The 20,952-nt window shown below is 48.0% G+C and overlaps 2 protein-coding genes across 2 annotated transcripts in view; both read right to left on the reverse strand.

Annotated features, from left to right (window-relative positions):
* Positions 1–866: 866 nt before the first annotated feature.
* LOC106896906 (C-type natriuretic peptide 2-like) lies at positions 867–2,990 on the reverse strand. Its single transcript, XM_014957205.1, has 2 exons — positions 2,861–2,990; positions 867–1,215 (listed from the first exon to the last, which is right to left on the reverse strand). The coding sequence occupies exons 1-2, from the start codon at positions 2,957–2,959 to the stop codon at positions 943–945; spliced, it is 372 nt and encodes a 123-aa protein (XP_014812691.1). The 5' UTR covers positions 2,960–2,990; the 3' UTR covers positions 867–942.
* Positions 2,991–7,958: 4,968 nt separating this feature from the next.
* NCAPD2 (non-SMC condensin I complex subunit D2) overlaps positions 7,959–20,952 on the reverse strand; it is a 27,842-nt gene continuing 14,848 nt past the window's right edge. The window contains exons 19-31 of the mRNA XM_014957207.1: positions 18,937–19,021; positions 18,672–18,833; positions 18,207–18,427; positions 16,900–17,011; positions 16,477–16,600; positions 16,137–16,292; positions 15,741–15,918; positions 14,687–14,781; positions 11,702–11,782; positions 9,410–9,596; positions 8,588–8,714; positions 8,288–8,446; positions 7,959–8,094 (exon numbers count right to left, since the gene is read on the reverse strand). Of these exons, the coding sequence (XP_014812693.1) occupies positions 8,012–8,094; positions 8,288–8,446; positions 8,588–8,714; positions 9,410–9,596; positions 11,702–11,782; positions 14,687–14,781; positions 15,741–15,918; positions 16,137–16,292; positions 16,477–16,600; positions 16,900–17,011; positions 18,207–18,427; positions 18,672–18,833; positions 18,937–19,021 (1,770 nt within the window). The 3' untranslated portion in view covers positions 7,959–8,011. The remainder of the gene's footprint in view (positions 8,095–8,287; positions 8,447–8,587; positions 8,715–9,409; positions 9,597–11,701; positions 11,783–14,686; positions 14,782–15,740; positions 15,919–16,136; positions 16,293–16,476; positions 16,601–16,899; positions 17,012–18,206; positions 18,428–18,671; positions 18,834–18,936; positions 19,022–20,952) is intronic.

The raw sequence follows: 20,952 nt of genomic DNA on the forward strand, positions 1-20,952 counted from the left end.
GCGAAGAGGGGGGCGAGCCTGTGATGGGGTTCGTGGTGCCCCCAGCCCACCGAGGAGCCCAGGGGGGTGGGGGAAGAGACTCTCGGGGGCAGCCACTGCACAAACAGGAGGCCCCCTGTGTTTGCTTGGCAAACACCGCAGTGCCGGGGGGCAGAGTACGGCTGGGATGAGCCAACGCGGACCTTCTGCCCCGGTGCCCGGTCGATACCTTGCCCGCTGCCCGTCCCTCCCCCCCCTCTCACCCCCCCGCCTTCCCCGCCGCCGCGGCCCCGGCAGCGCCACGCTGCAACCGTGCGTGCTGCCCAGCCCACCCGGAATGGCGGCATGCACTCAACATGGCCCCCTGCCCTGGGGGGGACCGGGGGGCTCCACCGCCATCTCCTGGCCTGCCCCCACCGCCAGCCAGCCCCACAGCCACTTGCGGAGGCGCTGCCGCCCATCTCAGACGCGGAAATCAGTACAGCTCTGTTTAATTAGCGAGTGAGTCCTCAAGCACGGGGAGGAGGGAGGGGGCTGCCGGCAGAGCAGGGGTCCCGTGGCTGAGGGGCAGCCATGGAGCTGGGCAGCTCCTCCTTGTCGCCGCCGCTCTCCTTCGGACTTTGGCCGCCCCCGGTGTGCCGTGCTGGTTCCCAAGCCGGTGATGTGACGCCTGGGTCTCCTCCGTCTGCGGAGAAGCGGGGTTGTGAGCCGCCCAGCGGCGTGCGTCCCGCCTGCTCCCGTGCTGGGCCCCCAGCACATCCCCACTAGCGTGGGTGATCCCCCCATCCCAGCCTTCACCCCCGGCTGCAGGCAGGAGGTGACCCCACAGCCTTCCCTGCTGCCTTCATCCCCTCGCCCCTGGTCCTCCCCGCCATCTCTGCTCTCGGGTCTCCCCTTGCTTCTGCCCTGCCCGCTCGTTCGAGCCCTCGCTGCTGGCCCTCTCACCTCAGAGCCCCTCCGAGGCTAACACCCCAAACCACTGAAGGTCCCAATCCGGTCCAGTTTCAGCCCAAAGCAGCCCCTGGGCACTGCTTTCCAGGCCCAATCTCCAGGCAGGGCCCACTTGCGACTAGCGAGGGTCTTGCGCCAGAGAGAGGGACGGGCAGCTCTAGCCCCTGACGGGAGGAAGGGGAGGGTGGAGGAGAGCAACTGAGGGCCAAAGCTGGACCCTTCCTTTGTGTCCTCTTCGGCCGGCGTGGACTCAGGCTCCAGGGGCAGCAACTGGGAAAGGAGCATCTGGGATAAACAGAGAGGAGAGGGGGGTGAGAGCGGAGCTGCCCATGCTCCTAGCAATAAGCCTTCTACCCCCTTGTACCTTCCTTAGGGCTCGGGCAGGAGATAAAATGGGGCCTGCAGACAAGCACTGTGCCTGTGACATTGCATCCAGACGCTGGGAAGGGCTACACCAGCAGCTCCCGCGGGCTAAAATGATTTTGCTGCCCAAAAGAGCAGACAGGCAGCTGCTGTGAGCCTCCGTTTGCGTGCAGATGGCCCTGCTCTTGTCAAACTGTACTTAGAAGGTAACAGGCTGCAGTTCTTGCTCCTTTTGCTGATGCTGAGCATCTCCGTGTGCTCAAGCTGCTGCGTGGCATTTATTTTTTTTTTTTTCCCAGAGGGCTGGTGGGGAGGAACGGACCTGTCCCAAATACCCGCTGCTGAAGATGAGGCGGATGCAGGGGCAGAGCAGGTATGAGGAAGGGAGACTCCTCATCTGCTGGGAATTCTCTGGGTTATCTGTGCAGGCAGGCACATGCTGATCGTACACCCCCAGGACTGCCGTCACCCTCCGGCTGTAGGGAGACGAAGGTTGGGAATTGCATTGGGCACAGCAGGGACATGGCATGGCTGCCCAGGGAAGCAGCCTGCCGTAGCCGTTCCACATCTGTCGCTCACGTGGGTGCTGAGCTAAGGCTGGAGATGCCTTTGTGCAGCTCTTTTTCGGCAGCGAGTTAATTGAAGCGGACACGGGCATCTTCAGCGAGGAGTGAAAGCGGTGAGTCATAGCAGGATGAGTCTTGTGATTGTAGTTCACGTCCTAACTACTTCCCTGTAGCTTTCCCAGGGTGACGTGAAGGCAAGGTGTTGGGCCTCAGGTTAGGGTTTGGGGAAGAGGAAGCTGTTATATTTGAAAGCCAAACGTACTATTGCTGTAATTGCTGAGGATAAAAGATTCTCCTAAGTGAAGAAGCCCTTAGCTGGCATCCTGACGGGGGCTCTTGGCCTTAAAGAGGGGCAGTACTGATCTTAGGAGTGAAAATCCTGGCCTAACAGGATGCGTTTTCCCTCTGAAACATCAGAATCAGGTGCTGAACGTGATGAGGGACATGACTGTAATCTTTGCTGGCTGCTGACACAGGGCAGAGTTAGACAGGACCAGTCTCTTTACCGTTAAAAGCCTCCGTAGGCAATGTGGGGAGTCCTGTGGGCATACTGGGGGGTAGTACTGATCTTAGGAGTGAAAATCCTGGCCTAACAGGATGCGTTTTCCCTCTGAAACATCAGAATCAGGTGCTGAACGTGATGAGGGACATGACTGTAATCTTTGCTGGCTGCTGACACAGGGCAGAGTTAGACAGGACTCTTAAAAGCTTCCGTAGGCAATGTGGGGAGTCCTGTGGGCAGCCTGTCCCAGGCCAGACAGCACTAAAAAGCATTTGTCTGTCATTTTGTAATGCTGGTGCTCCTTAGGAGCTGGGTTATAAAGATGCAGTCACCCTAGAGCTGAGGCTGTTGGACTGAAGGGGAGGGAGCAGTGAGAATAGACAACAGCCTCCAGTAGCTGGAATTTGGGACCCCCTCTCATTCCAGGTTCAAACACGACCTCCCCAAACTGCCCCTCCGCTCCTGAAACCTCCCTCAGCTCTCTCCCAGTCCCTCCTACCTGTAGCCTCTGTCCTGGCAGGGACACGGTCTGAACGCTGGCAGAGAGCAGAGCTAAGAGGAGGAAAAGCGAGCAAGGCCACGACTGGAGCCCCAGCATCTTCTTCTTATCCCAGGGCTCGTGGGAGGCAAGGCAGGACCCGCAGCATCCGTGTCAGATGCAGCCCCTAGCCCCTCTTTGCCTTTATAGCTTTGGTTCTGGCAGGCGCCTGGCCCCCAGCTCTCTGCTCCACTACCCCCCCGGAGCTCCTTAACCTTTCAGCCCTTTTGTCTGGGGTGATATATTTCAGGGTGAGCTCAGCGAGACCCCTTCCACTAAAGAAAAAGGACACAAAGGTGTTTACCCAGTGTCTGGGAAGACAAATGTGAGTTGAGCTGCTGCTGGCCAGGACCTGGAGGTATCTGTCAGGGTCAGGAACTGGGTGACACTTTGAAACATGTCCCAGAGGAGGCTATTGAAAGCTGCGTGGTACGGTGATATTGAACATACTCCTTGTAGGCAGAGTGCTGTTAATGCTATTTCTCTAATCGGTGTAGAACTACAGTTCAGCCAGTGCTACGCACACTGCTGGCTGCATGGGGCTGACACAAATTCAGCTCCGTGACAATGCAGGCTTTCATTTTTAATATTGATATCTTGGTGAGCCAGTTGGGCCTGGGAATGAAGAGCTCTGGCTGCAGAAGGTGTATGAATTGCAGCACTAACTCTATGGGATTTGTAGCAGTGGGGCTAGTACTAGCAGGCGTCTAACATGCAGGCTGGTTGTCCTGAGTCACCATCTGGAAGGCTGGGCTGAGTTTCCAGAGGAACCAGCAGAGAAAAGAGCTCATCGAGGCTCAGCTTGCACTTTCTCAAGCTGAGGCGTACAATGGAAGCAGGACGGCAAGGAGCAGATTCCTACCTCCTAAATCTTGTGGCCATTAGTTCCCCCTCCTTTGTTTACCTCTCCCATTTTACTGTAGTTTCTCACCAGTTGAACAAGGCAATGAGGTCACTGTTTGGAGATCGGGGTGCAGAAGTCAGCCTGGGTGTGAAGGCAGAAACTAAGCAGGAGGGTTTGTCGGGGCAGAGGAATGGGGGGACTGTACCCCAGTACAGGACTAGTAGTGGGTGCACTGGGTGAGTTTAATAACACCTTAAACTTCCCTTTCTTCAGTACTGTTGCACAAAGCAATTGGGTCAAAACTTGACAGGCAGCAGTGTTCTGCTGCCTTGCTTTTTTTATTTTATTTTAAGGAAAGAAGAAAATTAGAAAAAAAACTAGTCTTTTGCAGAGACAACAAAAGTCACAGTTAAGTATTTGCCCTGTCTTTCTTTCCCTTCTTCCCTCTCTTCCCAGCATTTTGCACTTACAGATGCAGATTTGTGCTTCCCTGCCCAAGGAGCCAAAAGTTTTACAAACCGTTTTGCATCCAGTCGGTGAAAAGCGAGCGTGGGGCTTCAGTTTGGAGCAGAGTCACTGGAAGCAGGAGAGACTTTGCACAGGTGGGGGCACCCAGGTATGTTATCTTCACCTGGTATCTGCGACCCGTGGGTGGTGCTGGTTCCAGAGCAATGCTCTGGTGATCCTCTCCAGCAGTCCCCTGTCACCTCCTCACCTGAGACAGCTCTCCAGGGCATGCCAGCAAGGGGAAGGGCTCTATAGGCCCTGGATAACGGCCTCCACTGAGACATTTCATGGGAAAGGACAGGATTACTTTCATACCAGCCTTTTAAACTACAAAGCCCAGGTGACTGCTGGAGAGTCACAGGATGTGCTGTTCATGTGGGCGTTCAGACTGTGCACAACCGGAGGGTGTGGGGTGGGTGTGCACAGCCAGCCCCTCTGTGTGCCGGATGGGGCAGGGTATGGATGGAGCTTTGCAGTGTGCAAGTTTCAGAGGGGTGGGAAAGAGAGAAAGGAGGATGGGAATTGAGCACGTGTTCATCCCACATGCAAGATGTCTCAGAGGACGTTGTTCTGTACTTCCTAGTCACATTTGACCATCCAGAAGCAGCTGAGTCAGTCTGTTAGAGCGTTCATGCTCCTGGCAAGACAGCCGCAGGCAGATGCATCTCAGGTGGAACGCACTGGTTCCTGGAGTCAGCTCTTTCCTGAGGAAAAGGTAAGTATAAAAGCAACGATGCTTTGCTTTTGATACAAAATGTAGCAGCGGTTTGATCTGGCATCCCCTGAATGTGGTGTCCCCCATTCTGCATAGAAGAATGCCAGAAATGTGTTTGCAAGTGCTCCAAATTCCAGCCCACTCGCACGCAGACTGAGCCCTGCAGGGATGGCCAGGCTCAGAGTCCTCTCCGTGGGTCTAGCAAAAGCTGGGGCTAGCAAGAGGGAAGGAGTCATCACTGCCCCATACCAATCAAGAAACAAATCAAGAGGCTGTAGAAAATGAGCAGATTTTCTTGCACATTCTTGCAAATTCAGCAAAACCTGGATAAATTGCAGGTGCTCAATGACTCAGGTGCCATGAAGCCGCAGCTGCTCTGTGTCCCAGATCCTTGCTGGGACTGCAGTAGAACTGAATAGTTGCTCTGACATGTCCTGGCAATGACTGTGAAGTGAAAAGGCTTTGGCAGACAACAGGTCCCCAATTGCCCCAGTTTTCTCAGACTCAAATAGGTTATTGTCCTTCTTTCCTCTCTGGCACTAACAAGTTTCCTCTATAAAAACCCTTCCCCCTCTGACGCTGGGGCACTGATTCTAGAGCTTGCGAGACCACCAGAAAAGTGGTCTCCTCCTGAATCACAATCAGTCTTTTGCAAAAGGTTGCTTCAGAAGGAAAGGAGCTGGGCATCTGGAGAGTGAGAGGACTAGGAACTGGGTGTAGAACCCTGGGGGAATGCCCCTTGGCCCGTGGTGATGGAAAGGGCTGGTGGTTGCTGCAGGATCCAGAAGCAAGGATGATAGTCACATCATTCCAGTGGTACCACATGTAGGACTTTGGAGCCCACGGCAGTCAGGAGCCTCTCAGAGAACAGAACCACTGCTCATCTTGGCATTGAGTAATCCCACTGCCTCGGAAGTGAGGGACTGGGATTACTCCTTCAGGAGCAATTCCTGGTCATTGTGGCAGCCACTGAAATATTTGCTTGGGATGAACAGAAGGGCAGCAACCGGCTGCTTAAGGCAGCAGCCGCTGTGTAGCTCTTCAAACCCCTCTTGGGTTTTGCTTCATCTTTCTGCAGGAATTCCTCTGTCCATGACAGAGGAGTAGCAATTCTTCCAGTGCCACGAGAAGCCAGTGAAGAGAGGGAGATGCTCCACCTGAACAGCCTATAGAAAGGGACCAACAGGAGCTCCCACTCACTGACCTTCCACTCTCACTTGACCAGGCAGCGCTGTGCCCAGGAAAGACCAAAAGATGAACCTCAAAGCAGTGAAGGAGCCAAAATGTCAGCCCAGTCACTGACTGCCAAACCCTCCTTCCGCCTCAGAAAGGCAGCTGTACAGCTCTCTGGAAGCAAAAAAAGCTTAACCACTTGTAGTGGAAAAGCACAGCCTGAAGGTGAGCTTAGGCAGTTTTATGGCCACCTTGCTTCCTCCATCCACCCATTCATATCTCCTGCACGGCAGTATTATCAACATATTATCTCATGTATACGCAAGATTTATTGCACAGACTCGTAAAGCCTTGAGCCTGGGTAGAAATCCACACGGGCTGTCCTTTTCCTGCCATTCCCATCTGTGAGTGGCACACCCAGTGGGTGGCTGTGGGGTGATCACCTGCAGTCTGCATGGCTGGGTGTCGTGTTTACTGTTAATGCCATAGCTGCTGCCTCTGTCACTGGTCCATGTGTCCCCAAGCCCAGTAAATACACCTTTCACCCCATCATTCCCTCCTCTACTTGTTTCTACATCTAACATGTTTATGTCCATTCAGCTATTGGCATAAAAAAACCTCATATTTCCAGGTCAATGCAAAACTATGCAATTTTGAATGCTTCTTTTTTTTTTTTTTAAATTGGGATCAAAATAAGCTACAGCAGCCTTTTATCGCTTCTTACGCAGGCTAGAAGAGAACTGAGCTCTGCTTGCTGGCAAACCAAGGGTGACCATGACAACTGCAGGAATGTGGTGGATCCTGAGAGACAGAGAACATGGAAGATCTGGAGGAACCTGCTGATAGGAGAACCCTTCCGGTTCCTGCCCAGCTGGTGACTAGTCTGCTTTCTAGGCAACTGACAGGTAGGAGGAAATAATTCTGTACTAATAGCTCTAGGACAGATGCCAATTTGCCTGTGAGACAGGAGGTTAAAGGTTGGTTATGTGATTAACACAAATTCAAATTTAGGGCACTTCATGTTCACAGGGCAGTCCAAGGAGTTGAACACTGATGTGACCTTCCTGGAAGAAAAGAGCTTAAGTGCCAGCCTTATTTGAATCATAATTGGATTGGCAACAAATACGTTCCAAAAAAGCACAGTGAGACAACCATTGGTACCAGTATATTGGTAACTTGAGCAAATCTAAAGTTTTTATGTTTGGTTTTGGGGTTTTTTTGGGAGGTTTTGGTTTGGTTTTTTTTAAGAAGTTGTATTTTTTGCCTATTCACTTCATTCTAACCATAATCTAAGCCAGCCTCTCTCTCTCTGTCTCCTCATCCCTCCAGTCCCTCAACAACTCTTCTTTGATGAGATTTGTACAAGAAAAAGATGCAGGTAACTTCTCCTCAAAGGCCTGCTGGGCTTTGCAGGGCAAGAGCTTCAAAAAGGATCAAACATAAAAGGACCTAAACCCAGCAAAATCGTATTAGGGCTGTGTTAAGAGAAGCTGAATGGTGTACTTATAACCACATACAAAATGGGAAAGGAATGAGCATTTTGTACTCAGTGGCTCAGTGGTTAGTTTGGCTCTTTCTAGAAAGACTTTCTTCCACAGTAAAAAAAATAATTTATATATATTTTTAATCAGAGCAGCTTACTTTCATCTGCAAAACCAGGGCAAAACCAGTCAAAGCAGCAGCTATCTTCATCATCGTCTTTCTTTGTGAAGATATCAAAAGCCAGGATGGGAAATGCTTGAGCCTAGTGTGTAGCTTCCATTTTGTCTGCATTTAAAGCACTGTCATATTATGGGGTAGTTCAGACAAGAGAAGACGACTGCTGCATAAAACGACGTTTATTTTTAGTTGAAGACAGTGGCAGATGGTTCCCTCAGCGCAGCCGGCGGGCTGAAGATCTGGTGATGGGCGTTGTTTTGGTGGGGGTTTCTTCCTCATTTAATTCTGCTGATAGGTCTAAAGAGAGTAAAATCTGTCAATAACCAGCACTCCACTGCCTTGAACAGAGAAATCTACAGGCAATCTAGGCTGTGCTCTGAAGCCCTACACACTTTCTTGCCCATTACCAAAGGAACATCCCTGTGGGGCCAAATCTATAGTCTTTCTCCACTTTCACCTTTTTGAGCATTGTACAGGTACAATCCCTTACCATCCTCAGAGCTGTTTTCCTCATCACTGGAGAAGGTGATAATAGCTTTTTTGGGTGGACGACGCTTTTGGGCACCCTTCTGATTTCGGAGGTTGCGAGGCTGGGGTGTGACAAAACCTTCATCTCTGTTGACCGTGCTCAGGGGATGGCGGCGTGAACCTGCAACGAAAAGAAAACACACACACAAAAAAAGAGAAAGGTAGCGGTCATTCTGTCTGTCAGGGTGAGGAAAAGCCCCTAGGTGTCTCTGCTGGACAGAGGGGTCAGGGGGATGGCTGCAGTCTCACAAAAGGAACGTACTTCCCGTTGTTTTCCTCTTGGTGAGCCCTGGCATTGGAGTGTCACCGCCCTCCTGGCATGTCTCTGCTGAATCCAGCCCTCGGTTATGGGAGGCAGCCAGCTTCTGCTCCAGCTCTTCAGCCAGAGCCTGATAGAGATGTAACACAGTGGGGGGAAAAAAAGACAAAAGACAGGAATTTCACTGAATTTTAGAGTTGGAAGGGACCATAGAGATCATCTAGTCCAACTCCCCTGCTGAAGCAGGATTGCCTAGAGCTAGAGCATGTTACTCAGGGCTGCATCCAGGTGGGTCTTGAAAATCTCCAAGGAAGGGGACTCCACAACCTCCCTGGGCAGCCTGTTCCAGGGCTCTGTCACCCTCACCGTGAAGAAGTTTCTCCTCATATTTGAGTGGAACCTCTTATGTTCCAACTTGTGCCCGTTGCCCCTCGTCCCCTCACTGGGAACCACTGAAAAGAGTCTGGCTCCCTCCTCCTTCAACCCTCCCTTGAGATACTTGTAGGCATTGATAAGGTCTCCCCTCAGCCTTCTCTTCTCCAGACTAAAGAGTCCTGGCTCTCTCAGTCTCTCCTCATAAGGGAGATGCTCCAATCCTTGAATCATCTTTGTTGCCCTTCGCTGGACTCTTTCTAGTAGTTCCCTGTCCCTCTTGAACTGGGGAGACATATTAATTTCATAGCAGAATTGCCATCAGGTTCTCTGATAAATTCTTGGAGCCAAGGAGCAGCCTGCTTAATATGGAGAACTGCAGGGCTTTCCAGCTATGGTGTGTAAAACCCAGTCATTTTCCTGGCCCAGCCACTCGCCCCCCGCCATCCTTACCTTAATCTCAGGTTTGCTGCCGGCTCTGCGGAATCGAGCCAGCACAGTTTGGAAACAACTGTAGACAGCTGGGTCTTGGAGCTTGTCTGCAAAGCAGTCAAAGTTGTCCTGCAGCTTGTGAAGGCCCCGTTCGGAGACGGGGAGCAGAGTCAGGCAGTGGGACAGATCCCGATATTGACGCTCGGTTCTGGGTAAGACAAAAGATTGAAATTAGCTCTTACAAAAAGGGAGGTGTGAGGATGAGCAACATCGCACCAAAAACTACGGCACAGGAGGACAAAGTGTACCCTGCAGGTGTCTCTGCCCTGCAGAGCAGGACATCCAGGTTGTTGTGTTACAGGTCAGTTATTACAGAGTGCCATGTCATACCAACCACTGCATCCCATCAGCCACTGACTTAGTGTCTGGTCAGAAAAACAGGAAGGTTTCACTGCTAAAGAACACAGGCACTTGTTCAAAAAGTGTCAGGAGTTAATGCCAACTAGGATGGAAAAATACACTCACTGAGGTGAGGGCTTTTCTTGAAGGGCCTTATTTCAACTGAATAATAAAAAAAACCTCTGGCTATCTCAAACATGCAAAAATGAGTCTCAAGCAGAAGCTTTATTTGATGTTCTCTGTGTCTCTTTCCAGGTCAGTTATATAAAAGAAGGCCATTTTCATTAAGTTATCAAGTGAACAAATAACAACTGCCGTTTCAAAGGAAGACTACATTCAAATTCCAGCAAAAGTTACTGGGAAAAAAAGGAAAAAATACCCCAAAAAGCAGCAAACTGACATTCTTTATGTCGCTCACTGCGATGGGAAGGAAAAAAGCTAGGCCAAAGCCCCTGTTATTAATATACACAAAGCAGAGGGCCAGAAGTCTGTCTCACAAATCCCCTCTCAGAATGCACTATCCAAACACAGGCAGATGGAGATCAAAGCTGCAGCATCCAGGTGCTTCCATATTTAAAGTCTGAATGATACTCGGCATATTGCTGTGTCTAAAACTCCAGAAATCCTGAGAAGGGTGATGGTGACTTCAGAATCTTTTCTGGTAAGCTCCTCTTTTAGCCTGGAGTGAGAGTCCATCTCTAGCATTACTGCCAGCCTGCATTAAACTGATCATCTTTGTGGTACAGAAATATTAGGACATTTTAATAAAGGCTAGACATGGCTTACACACAGATGGTTCTTTTACAAACGTGGTGTGAAGAGCTCACCAGTGCTCCTGGCGGGCAATTTTGGAAAGAGGGGCCACTCACCACTCCAGCTCAGAAAACAAAATCCAAATATTTCTGGGGGAACATGTAACTCCCTGTGGCAGCTGAGCAGGTCACATGCCCAGGCACTGTGTACAAATGGCCAAGATAAACAGACACAGCTTAAACCTCAAGGGCAAAGCCACATGATGGAGAAGGAAAACCACAGGAATGGAGGAAGGCAGGGTGCACCAAAATGAAGATATCACTGAAAGTACATGAGAGAGGCAGATAATTTTCTACTATCTAATTGGGGGGGGGGGGGGGGGGGGAACACAAGTGAAATTACAGCTTGGGGAAAGGAGCAACAAAAAACCCATCCCAAAACCCAGGAAGCAAAATGGTATCCCAGATTCACGGGATGGGTCCTACACTTTCTACTCTGTAACCAGCTCCACGAGCAAGGTAGAGGGGAGGTCAGACTAGATGACCTTTGGAGGTCCCTTCTGGCCTGGACAATTCTATGATTCTATGATTCTATACACATCCTGCAGGCAGAGCAGAGCAAAGGTGTAGAGTGGCACTTAAATAAGAAAAAGGAGTCCCAGGCATGGAGTTGGTACTGAGCAGCCCATGCACGCAGAACAAGGACAGGCCTGTATCAATGACAGAGTTGAGATTGCTCCAGACAGGGAGATCCCAACACCTCACTCAAACACACCAATTTCTTAGCTGAGATGCAAGGGAATAGCCCGTGGACAAGGACCACCAGGGTGCATAAAACCCACACGTGGGATGTCTTCTTGCTCAGCCATAATGCAGATCTAAATTGTCACAAAACCTTTTCCCTAAGAAAGTAGAGGAGCCAATCACAGTGTAATAAGACCAGAAGCCTTAACTTATAAATATTTATTCGTGTATTTTTAGGAGGAAGATAGGGGGGAAAAAAAATATAAGGGGAACCTAATCCAGGTTCTCTCAGCATTTGTCACTTTGCCACATGAAAAACACAATGGGAACCAGTTACAACTACCATATACAAGCTAATTCTTGTAACAATTCCTAAGAAGCAGACTTGCTTGTCAGGAAAATTAGGATCACAACCCACCTGGCAGTCCGGAATCGCTGACAAAGTTTCTCTACCAAGCTCTCTGTCTGTTTGTCTTTTGTAATATAGGAGAAGAGATGTCTGCAAAGGAAAAAAAATGGAAAAGTTGAGAGCCCAGAGAAGAAATCTCATTTCTGCTTACACCATGGGATGCCTGCATCTATCCTATCTGGAGATCAGCTGGGTGGTCCTCCAAAAGAAGCCAAGATTGCTCTGCATGCCTTCTGTCTTGGTTCAGGTGAAGCTATAAGCATATATATATTTCAAATATATATATTTGTCCTCCTCCGTGTTGGAGGACAGCTGCTATGACATCACATGTAATTAAAACCACGTTTGTGCAATAGCACCCACTCAGGATGAGACTAAGAAACTCAGCTGAAGCAAAGACCCTTGTAGGTCTGGAGTAAGAAGTGCAGGAGGCGTAAGAAGTGTAGGAGGGACGCTGAGAAGGCTGCAGTGTCGACTTCCCATCAGCTCCTTCCATCCAGTTTTAAGAGCATACAACACCTCCAGACAATTTCCTCACTTCTAGATGTTTGACAAGCAGACCTTGAGGGGAGTTGGATGGCATACAGTATTTTTTTTTCCCCACTCAAAACCGTTCCTGTGACTTTTCCATTATTAGTTTGCTGAAGGTGTGTTGCTGTATTTCAGATTAACGTGAAAGCCAGTGTTACTTTGCACTAAAGTGGGAACAAAGCCTAAACAAAACTTCATTGCTAACCTGCTCCCATATTTTTCCTAGCTTCTTGAGTAAAAGACATGGACTTTCATGCAGTTAAGTCCCCACTCAAAACCACTCCTGTAACTTTTCCATTATTAGTTTGCTGAAGGTGTGTTGCTATATTTCAGATCAATGTGAAAGCCAGTGTTACTTTGCACTAAAGTGGGAACAAAGCCTAAACAAAACTTCATTGCTAACCTGCTCCCATATTTTTCCTAGCTTCTTGAGTAAAAGACATGGACTTTCATGCAGTTAAGTACATTTTGCATGATGTCCTCATGGATATCACCGAGTAGCTTCTATTTATGAAGTAAGAAGGTCCTGCTGGCCTCCCTTTTTCTCCTACCAGCATTTCTGTTAACTTAAGCTCAGTTAGGTTCCCACTGGCCTTGATGTAACTGCTCTAAGCATGTCTTTGTTATGTCTACAACCACCACACCAAGCTTCTTTTGTCATGTACAGAAAAGAGACATATCCTCAACACTCCTCTCTCTGCATTTGTTCCAGCAACAATTCATCTTTCTTTAAGTTCAGTGACAAAAACTGCAGCAGCATTCCAGGCAAGGTCTCACCAGCAATACCAGTGCTTCCCTATATGTAAACCAGAAATAACTTGACTGCTAAAACAGCAAGTGGAATACATCTCTAACTTCAGCCATAGCTTTAGAGCAGGGCTTAAACAAGTTCTAAACATTCAACCTTACACTTTGTTCTGCTAATTTGCATCTCAATTATTACTGTAACCCTCTCATTCCCCATGAGTTAGTCCTTTAACAGCAATGCTCCTCCCACTCCCCCTATCTTTTTTACACCTCCCTATTCTTCAATTTGGCAAATGTCCCTGGAACACAAGCCCCTCCTAGCCTGTGATTTTGTCCACCACAGTTTTCGAGTTAAACCAGATCCTCTCCACAGCATAAGCATTTCCTATAGTGTTACATGGGGAAATAATTCGGTTTCAACTACAATTCCCCTTTTTCCCTGTTTAAAGGGTTTGGAGTGACGTGGTGTGCTAATTGATGATCAAGTTTTCTTTAAAATTAATTACTTTTAGACTAATTTGATTCCTGTCTACTTGTTAAATCAATGCTGCCTTTTCTCTTATTTACTAGACACCTCCACTTCTCTCCCTGTATGTTTTTGAAGTTAGAAAATTCCATATACAGCTGTCTTAACCACACTATAATGCAGATGCTACACTTATTATTCTCTAGGTCTGTGGTAATACCTCCAGTTTGATGTTTATTAAAAATTGTCCTAAAAAATTCCAATATTATGTCCCATTCTTTCTATACATGCCACCTTCTTGTTTCTCTGTGATGGTTTGCTTCCACTTCAGACACTAACTTACCCTTCTACATGTGCTGTCAGTAGCCACATGCTGGATTTCCCATTATTTCACATCACCCTCCTTACTGAAAACTGAAGCAAACCATCCATATACTTCTGCAGCCATAAATTATTTTCAGCCTCACTAATAGGCCTTTTCAGTGCCTTGCAATTCCTACCTGTCCAAAATTCCATCCCTCTTCCTAAATGCACTGGAGTTTCATGGACAGAAAGACTAGTTGGAAAAAAAAAATATCACTAGAGATTTTGCTGTTCACCTCTTCATCAACAGCAATACTTTTGTTTTGTCCAACACTCCCCACTGTAATCTGCAAGGATTCAGGCAACTCAGAAAATACCTTTCATGTGGTTAAGTTTCAGATAGAAGAAAACGTCTCTCATTTACCACTAAAGACACTCTTTGTGCTGCCTGTGAGCAACCAATACCCTCAGATTGAAATATTTCAATATGTCTCAATACTGCAAGCTTTCTTGAAAAAAAAAACCCAACAACCAACCAACCCCCCAAACCTAAATCTGTTACCTTAACTACAGCTTTACTAAGATTGCTTACAAAAATCCAGTAGGCAAAACAGCAAAGTCTTTAAAATCTGTTGTGTTCTCCTAACATTGCATATTCACATTTCCATGCATAAACCCAACCATATTTCTTTTCTAGAGGCAAAGTCATTTTGAGTGAGCTAGTGGAAATTCTTTGTGGAGTCTCTCCTCACCCCCAAATAAGTGGCTTTAAAACTGATTCCCCTTAGCATGACTCCATTTCAGATGCAGACTGAAAAACTCAGATCAAGGAGAACAACTGAAAAAGCATTTTGTGTATGTCACTGTAGTTTCTCTTCCCCGGATCTGGTACCTCCTTTGCGTAAACATAGTCCTGGTAAAAAGAGATTTCTTTAACTCCAGAATACCTCATAATAATGTGGAAGGATTCCTCCTCTACGCCGCAGGTAGGATCTGAGAGACGACTGATTATGTCTGGAAGCAGGTTATAGATGGCATTATCCTGTGCAGAATACAAGGTTCTACATGAGGTACAGAATTATGAAGGACAGCCAAATAAGCTGCCCACTTAAAATTACCTCCTTTCTCCCCACCCCAAATCTACTGACTGAGAACACCAGCTTTTTGAAACAAGCTGCACACAGCCAGCCAAACCTAAACTATTTGGCTGAAGCTAAGGGGTAAAAAAAACCCCAACCAACTAAACAAGTTAACAGCAACTGCAACAGCTCTTTTCTTTGGAAATCAAAGAAACTGCATCTAAGTCTGCCGATTTTGTCACAACCCAACACAAAAGCTTCCTGAGAAAGGAAACTTAACACAGCAGTTCAGCTCAAGGAACTGATTCCCATCTTGCCTGAAAAGGCCCAGTTCAGATCTCCCTTTCCCACTGGTTTTGTCACAGACACTGCAGAGGTAGGAAGTCAATGCAGTCAGGTGGCTGCTCTGCTTTTAACAGAGCAAGCAGAGTTAGGAAAGCCCCAGTATCATTGCAGCTTCTCGGGCAGTAATGCTGCTACTGTTCTTACCCACTTGGGCTGCAACTTAAGTTGGGCTACAATTTAAGTATCTCAATGTAACACAGCCAAGAGCAAGTCTGAAAGGTTTCAGAGATGATGAGCCATAAGGTCAGGGAACTCTGTTGTAAGGCCTAAAGGTAAACTGCAGAAAACTGTTCCCAACCCTGTGCTAGTCTTACACAGGAAAGCAAAGGGACAAGGCACTGGTTTGGAGACTGCCTTCCAATGCGAACGGACGAGGCCAAATTCAGCAGTGTCAGGGCTGAAACAAACTCATGTTTCAAGATTTCCTTTATCTACCCTCCATCAGGTGACAAAAAGGGACAGACAGCTGCTCTACACCACTGACACACCTTCTCCAGGACTCAACTCGTTTCATTTACCAAGCCTCCACTAGCCCTTCCCCACTCTGGTGACCTCAGGTCCTTGAGCATCCACTTGCCTTGTTGGAGAGTTCACTGAAAAAGTTCTGAGCCACTCCCATGATGGCCTCCTCTGGGTCTATAAGCAGAGTTGCCATTTCGCTCACTTGGCCCTTCACCTTCACCATGTCTTTGAGGATGAGGTGAGTCATCACCAGTCCAGCTGTCTGCCTCACGCTCGGGCAGGGGTCCCGCAACCTGACAGAAACATACAGTTACCACAGAAAACAGCTGAGTATCTCCAACTTAGCCATACCCAGCCTACTCCACAGCCCAGGTCTGTTGTCTCCCTGCAGTGACACCTTAAAATTTGGTTATTTGCTTTCCTGGATCACTCCCACCTTCCGGAGGCCAAGTGTCACCCTTCTACAGAGCTCTCATCACCTGTCTTCTCCTAGCAATGAGCGTAGCATCACCTGGCATAGAGATGCGATGTCCAAGGCTCCACCAGGTTGGGGAAACGGATGGCCAGATCTCCTGCTGCAATAATGAGGTTGGATCTCACACCAGGAAGGGTGGACTTCTCCATCATAGTGAACAGCAGGCGCAAGTGGGAGTCACAGAACTCAGAGCTGATGGGAGAAGGTACAGAAAAGAAGGCATAGATACCAAAATCCCAACTCTCAAAAGAGCAGCGAGACAAAAAGAAAAAAAAAAATCAAATCTATGAATGCTCTTTTGTGTTTGTTCTTTCCACAGCTTGTGCCTTAGTAGGAGGCAGGCTGGGAGGAGAACCCTGGCAGGGCCAGGCATTACCTGATCATGCAGACTTTGCCAAGAGTCAGGGCTGCAGCAGCCGAGAGCGCCGGATCGCTGTAGAGCCCAGGGTTGTTGCAGATCTTGAGCACCAGTGGAACAAAGGCAGAGAACAGGTGCTTCCCTACAGAGTGAGGGTGAAGACAGCAATTATGTGAGCACTGTTTGTGCATCCCTCTTTAAGAACAATTACTTAGTTTATCCCAGAATTCCTGCAGACTACAGAAACCACTTTCACCACTGAAAAACCACCTCCACTGAGGCAGAGCAAAAAATAGTCTGCATAGAAACCGACACCGGACCAAAAAATGACAGTATGTCCTTCTGAAGCAAACAGCCTTCCTCCTGAACCTGTTACCCACCATACCTGTTCTTTCACACAGGCAGATGGAGCTGGTGCTCCTCGGTGGCAGCCACACTTACCATCCAGAAGCTCTGTCTCACAAATACTGCGGATGAGCTCAGCCTCTGTGTCGTCAGCTGAAGCTCCCACGAGGCCCAGCTCCTCCTCCATAGTGGTCTCATTTCCTGTGCTCTGTGCAGAAAGGAAGACTGTTAAGAAGATAACAGACAGCAATAACCCCTTCCTTCAACGAAGTACTCTTCTCTTGGGCAAGAGGTCCGTACTTGTTACCAGCAGCATGACTACAGTTGAGAACAGACCGATGGAGAGTTTTATAATCCACTTTTCCCTGAGAACTGAATGAAGCTGTAAAAGGTGGTCCTGGATTTGCCAGTCTGTGTGCCAGAGAACACTAATGAAAAGAAAGCCTCAGCTACTGAAGCTACTAAGCTGAGACAGAAATAGGACATATCTGGCATCAGCGCCTGAGTACAGCGCAACTTAAAGAACATGCAAATCTTAAAAGCACAAAGTTCAAAGTGGACTTTGAGTTCCTGGTGAGCAAGATGATGGGAAACCTTATAGCAAGGCAAAAGCAACACATGGGAAGAAAAGAGATACAGGTGTTGCACGGGGACAAAATCCGCATCCAACTGCTGCTTCTTGGAAAGTCTCATAGGAACCTTCTCCCGTGTGGGAAATGGTAGTGACACTGATAAGGCAGGGCAGATAAGGAAATAAACTACAAACCTCTCTGGACATAGCAGTGTAGGTGTCTAACAGAGAGCGGATTCTTAGGGACACACAACATTTTCCTCTATTCTTACCCAAGAAAGTCAGCCTCACTACACTCTGGAAAATGTTCTGAGGTAGAAATACCCTGCTTGGTTATGTCTATCATACAAATGATAATAGAAAGTAGATAGTAGAAAGCTACTATTAAACTTTCATCATTACTACCCAAGAGAGGATAGGACCCTCAAGCCCTATGGACCAAGGTCACAGAAGCCCTTTTCCACAACTCAGGGCACAAACGGGTGTCCGTGACCGCTAGCAGCAATTGCAAAAGATTGCACTGGTAAGAAAGGAGGTGATAAGTGGAAAGGAAGTGTTTGCCTGAAGCAAGAAGATAAGCACAGCCACAGCATCACCCTTTATTCCCTCTCCTCTGTCTGTTCAAAACCCAAGACCAGTGTGAGAGTTTTAGTGAACGGAGTCATTCAAGGACCTTAGCTCTCCCTGTTGATCCTGACCAACACACGTCCATTTCTATTCCCAAAGCATGCACTACCCCAGAACTCCTGCATCCTCAGGAGCATGTTCTCCAGAACTTTGCTGGGACACTAGAAAAGCTGCACATAGGAAAAAACAACCCCTCAGTTCTCACCCGGGGTCTCTGCTTCTTCGTGCTGCTGTCAGAATGCTTCTTGGTCGCCTTCTCCTCCTCCCTGAGGATGCGGCGTCTGCGTAGCTCTGCGCTCACTGATACTTCCAAATACGCCACCTGCTGCAGTGCCACCTGTCCCACAAGGGAGACCAGGTGCATCAGCAGGAACGTGGGGAGAGCGCTGGCACCATCAGAGACTCTGCTGGGAGAAACCCCTGGATCTAGAGGAGAAAAATTACTACAGTTCAGTGTTGATCTAGACCTCTCCCCCATCCGTTACTGCCAATTCCCACTGTGTAACCCATCTCCATGCTCCACAAACTCCGTCACAGCCCTCGCACCCTTCCGCACCAATACCTCCACTAGCCCCTCAGCTCTGTTCTCCTTTTGCAGTTATTCTAGGCCACCTAATTGCAGCACTAGAAATCATGGGTACACGTTTCCTTCACCAGCTTTTTTCCTCACCAGCTTTCTGCCCATCAGCCTCCTGCAGCTTCTCCAGAGTTTGCTGACTGCACAGTTGCAGGATTTGAGCGCATATCTCCTCTGCTCCTTCTGCCAGCTGGTAGATGAGCATTACTGCTGCCTCCATGAAGGGGATCCAGTGACTACTTGGCTGGGCGAAGCCTGATAAGAAGAGGGAGTGATGTACTACACATACCAGCAACAACGCAGGCTGTCTCACAGCCCAACCCCATCTCCTCCAAACTTCCTGCTGACTTGAGCTCACCTTTACTCAGCGCCTCACTGAGGCACCCAAAGAGCGTGTGGTTCTGTGGCAATCGAAAAGGTGCACTGTTCTTCCCCTGTGCTGGCTGCAGAGAGAACAGATGAGTTACTCTTACCACATAAGAGATCCCCCCCATGCCCTTACTGGTACTAAACCTTGCTGTGTGCACAACACTAACCAAACGGCTGAAGGAGCTGGGGCTGTTTAGTATGAGGAAGAGGAGGCTGAGGGGAGACCTCATCACTCTCTACAACTACTTGAAAGGACCCTGTAGAGAGGTTGGTGCTGGTCTCTTCTCACAGGTAATTAACAATAGAACGAGCTGGAACGGCTTCAAGCTCCAACAGGGGAGGTTTAGATTGAACATTAGGAAGGAATTTTTCACTGAAAGAGTGGTCGGGCATTGGAACAGGCTGCCCAGGGGGGGGGTGGAGTCACCATCCCTGGATGTGTTTAAGGGCCGTTTAGATGCGGTACTGAGGGACATGGTGTAGGGGAGGACTTTGTAGAGTAGGGGAGATGGTTGGACTCGATGATCCCAAGGGTCTCTTCCAACCTCAATGATTCTATGAACCCCCGCTAGGCCCATGGCAGGGACATCCCGTGTGGCTCTGCACCCAAACACACAGCACAGACACTGCTGTCACTTTTGAAGACATGGTGGCAGCACCAGCTGGATTGAAAGCTTGGCCAAACGATGATCCCAGGCAAACAGAGACAGATCCACTACTTCATCTTAAATCAAAATAACTCTCTTGAAATCTCAAAATAACTCTCTTAAAATCTGAAATTTAGTCATTATCCACAATGAATCAGGAGGGTAATTTTTAGAACATCTGCAGTTGTTATCAACAGTAAGATGCCCTTGCTTGAGGGTACTCCAGAACTATGAGGTGTTGTTTAAAAGCGAAATATCATCAGTAGAAATAACAGAAGATATCTCTGGATCCAACACCCACCTCACACTTAAGCTATTGCAGTCCCACCACATTTTAGGTTGGGAATAAGACAACCCAGAGAACTATTAAACCAAGCATGACAATGAAGACCAATGTATGACCAAGAAATCCCAGCACGTTTGTGGCTACTTGATCAAAATATACTTGACCAAAACAAGCTACTGCTGGATGATTTACCAGCTCTCAGTAGCTGGAAACAAAATTTCTCAATTTGCTACACCTACCTCTCTGTACTGAATTGCTGGTTGTAGGGGTGGAGTGGAAGAGCTACCTACCCCAGTCATTCAATTATCTATAGTTAGTCCCTTGTCACATACAAAATTAACTACAGAGTTAAGTCAACCTGAAATTGAATTACAACTGCCTTCAGAAAAATGTAATAATGTTATGATACACATTAATTCATTAAGGTAACATTCAGTAACATCCCCAGCAGAAGGAGCAAATGCAGAATGACAGTGCTCTGTGAAGGAGGGCTGCTTTTATGCTGGAACTCCTGAACCACAATGTCCTAAATGCTTGTGTCAAAAAACAAAAGAGGTTGGGTTTTTTTTTCCAAGCACATTTTTAAAAAGAAAAAAAAAAAAAAAGCATGAACTGTTCCATAGACAAAGAATCCATCTGACAACCATCATGTTCTTGTAAGTACAGCATGGACAGGTTTGAAAACCTTTCATGTTTTATATTCGGCTGTACAGCTGACAACTCCCAAATATCAATTAATAGGGAGGGCAAAAGAATCACACCACCAGAAAACATCAGTAGGGGAAAGGGCTTCATGGTTGAGGAAACACAAATCAGCTTAGAATTGGGAGTCTGAGGAAGAGAATTGAAAGGAAAACAGATTTTCTTGTGCACTGAACTCTTTACTAATTGAATTCAGCCTGTTGCCTAATGAAAATACTTTTATTGCATGTTCACTGATGTGTGCTAAGCTTTCCAGACAGCGCTGCTGAATGGTCTCAACCCACTTAATTTCAAAATCCGTAAAAATTTAATCACTTCTCTCTCTTCTCACACAAACTATTCCCTTCCCTCCGCACCCCCCCCCCCCCCC

This window comes from Calidris pugnax, unplaced genomic scaffold, assembly GCF_001431845.1.
Source record: "Calidris pugnax isolate Ruff unplaced genomic scaffold, ASM143184v1 scaffold225, whole genome shotgun sequence".
NCBI lineage: Eukaryota > Metazoa > Chordata > Aves > Charadriiformes > Scolopacidae > Calidris > Calidris pugnax.

Coding starts and splice junctions, on each gene's coding strand:
- LOC106896906 (XM_014957205.1), bottom strand. CDS start 2,959: ATGCTGGGGCTCCAGTCGTGGCCTTGCTCGCTTTTCCTCCTCTTAGCT. Junction 1,216..2,860: donor TGCCAGGACAGAGGCTACAG/GTAGGAGGGACT, acceptor TGTTTATCCCAG/ATGCTCCTTTCCCAGTTGCT.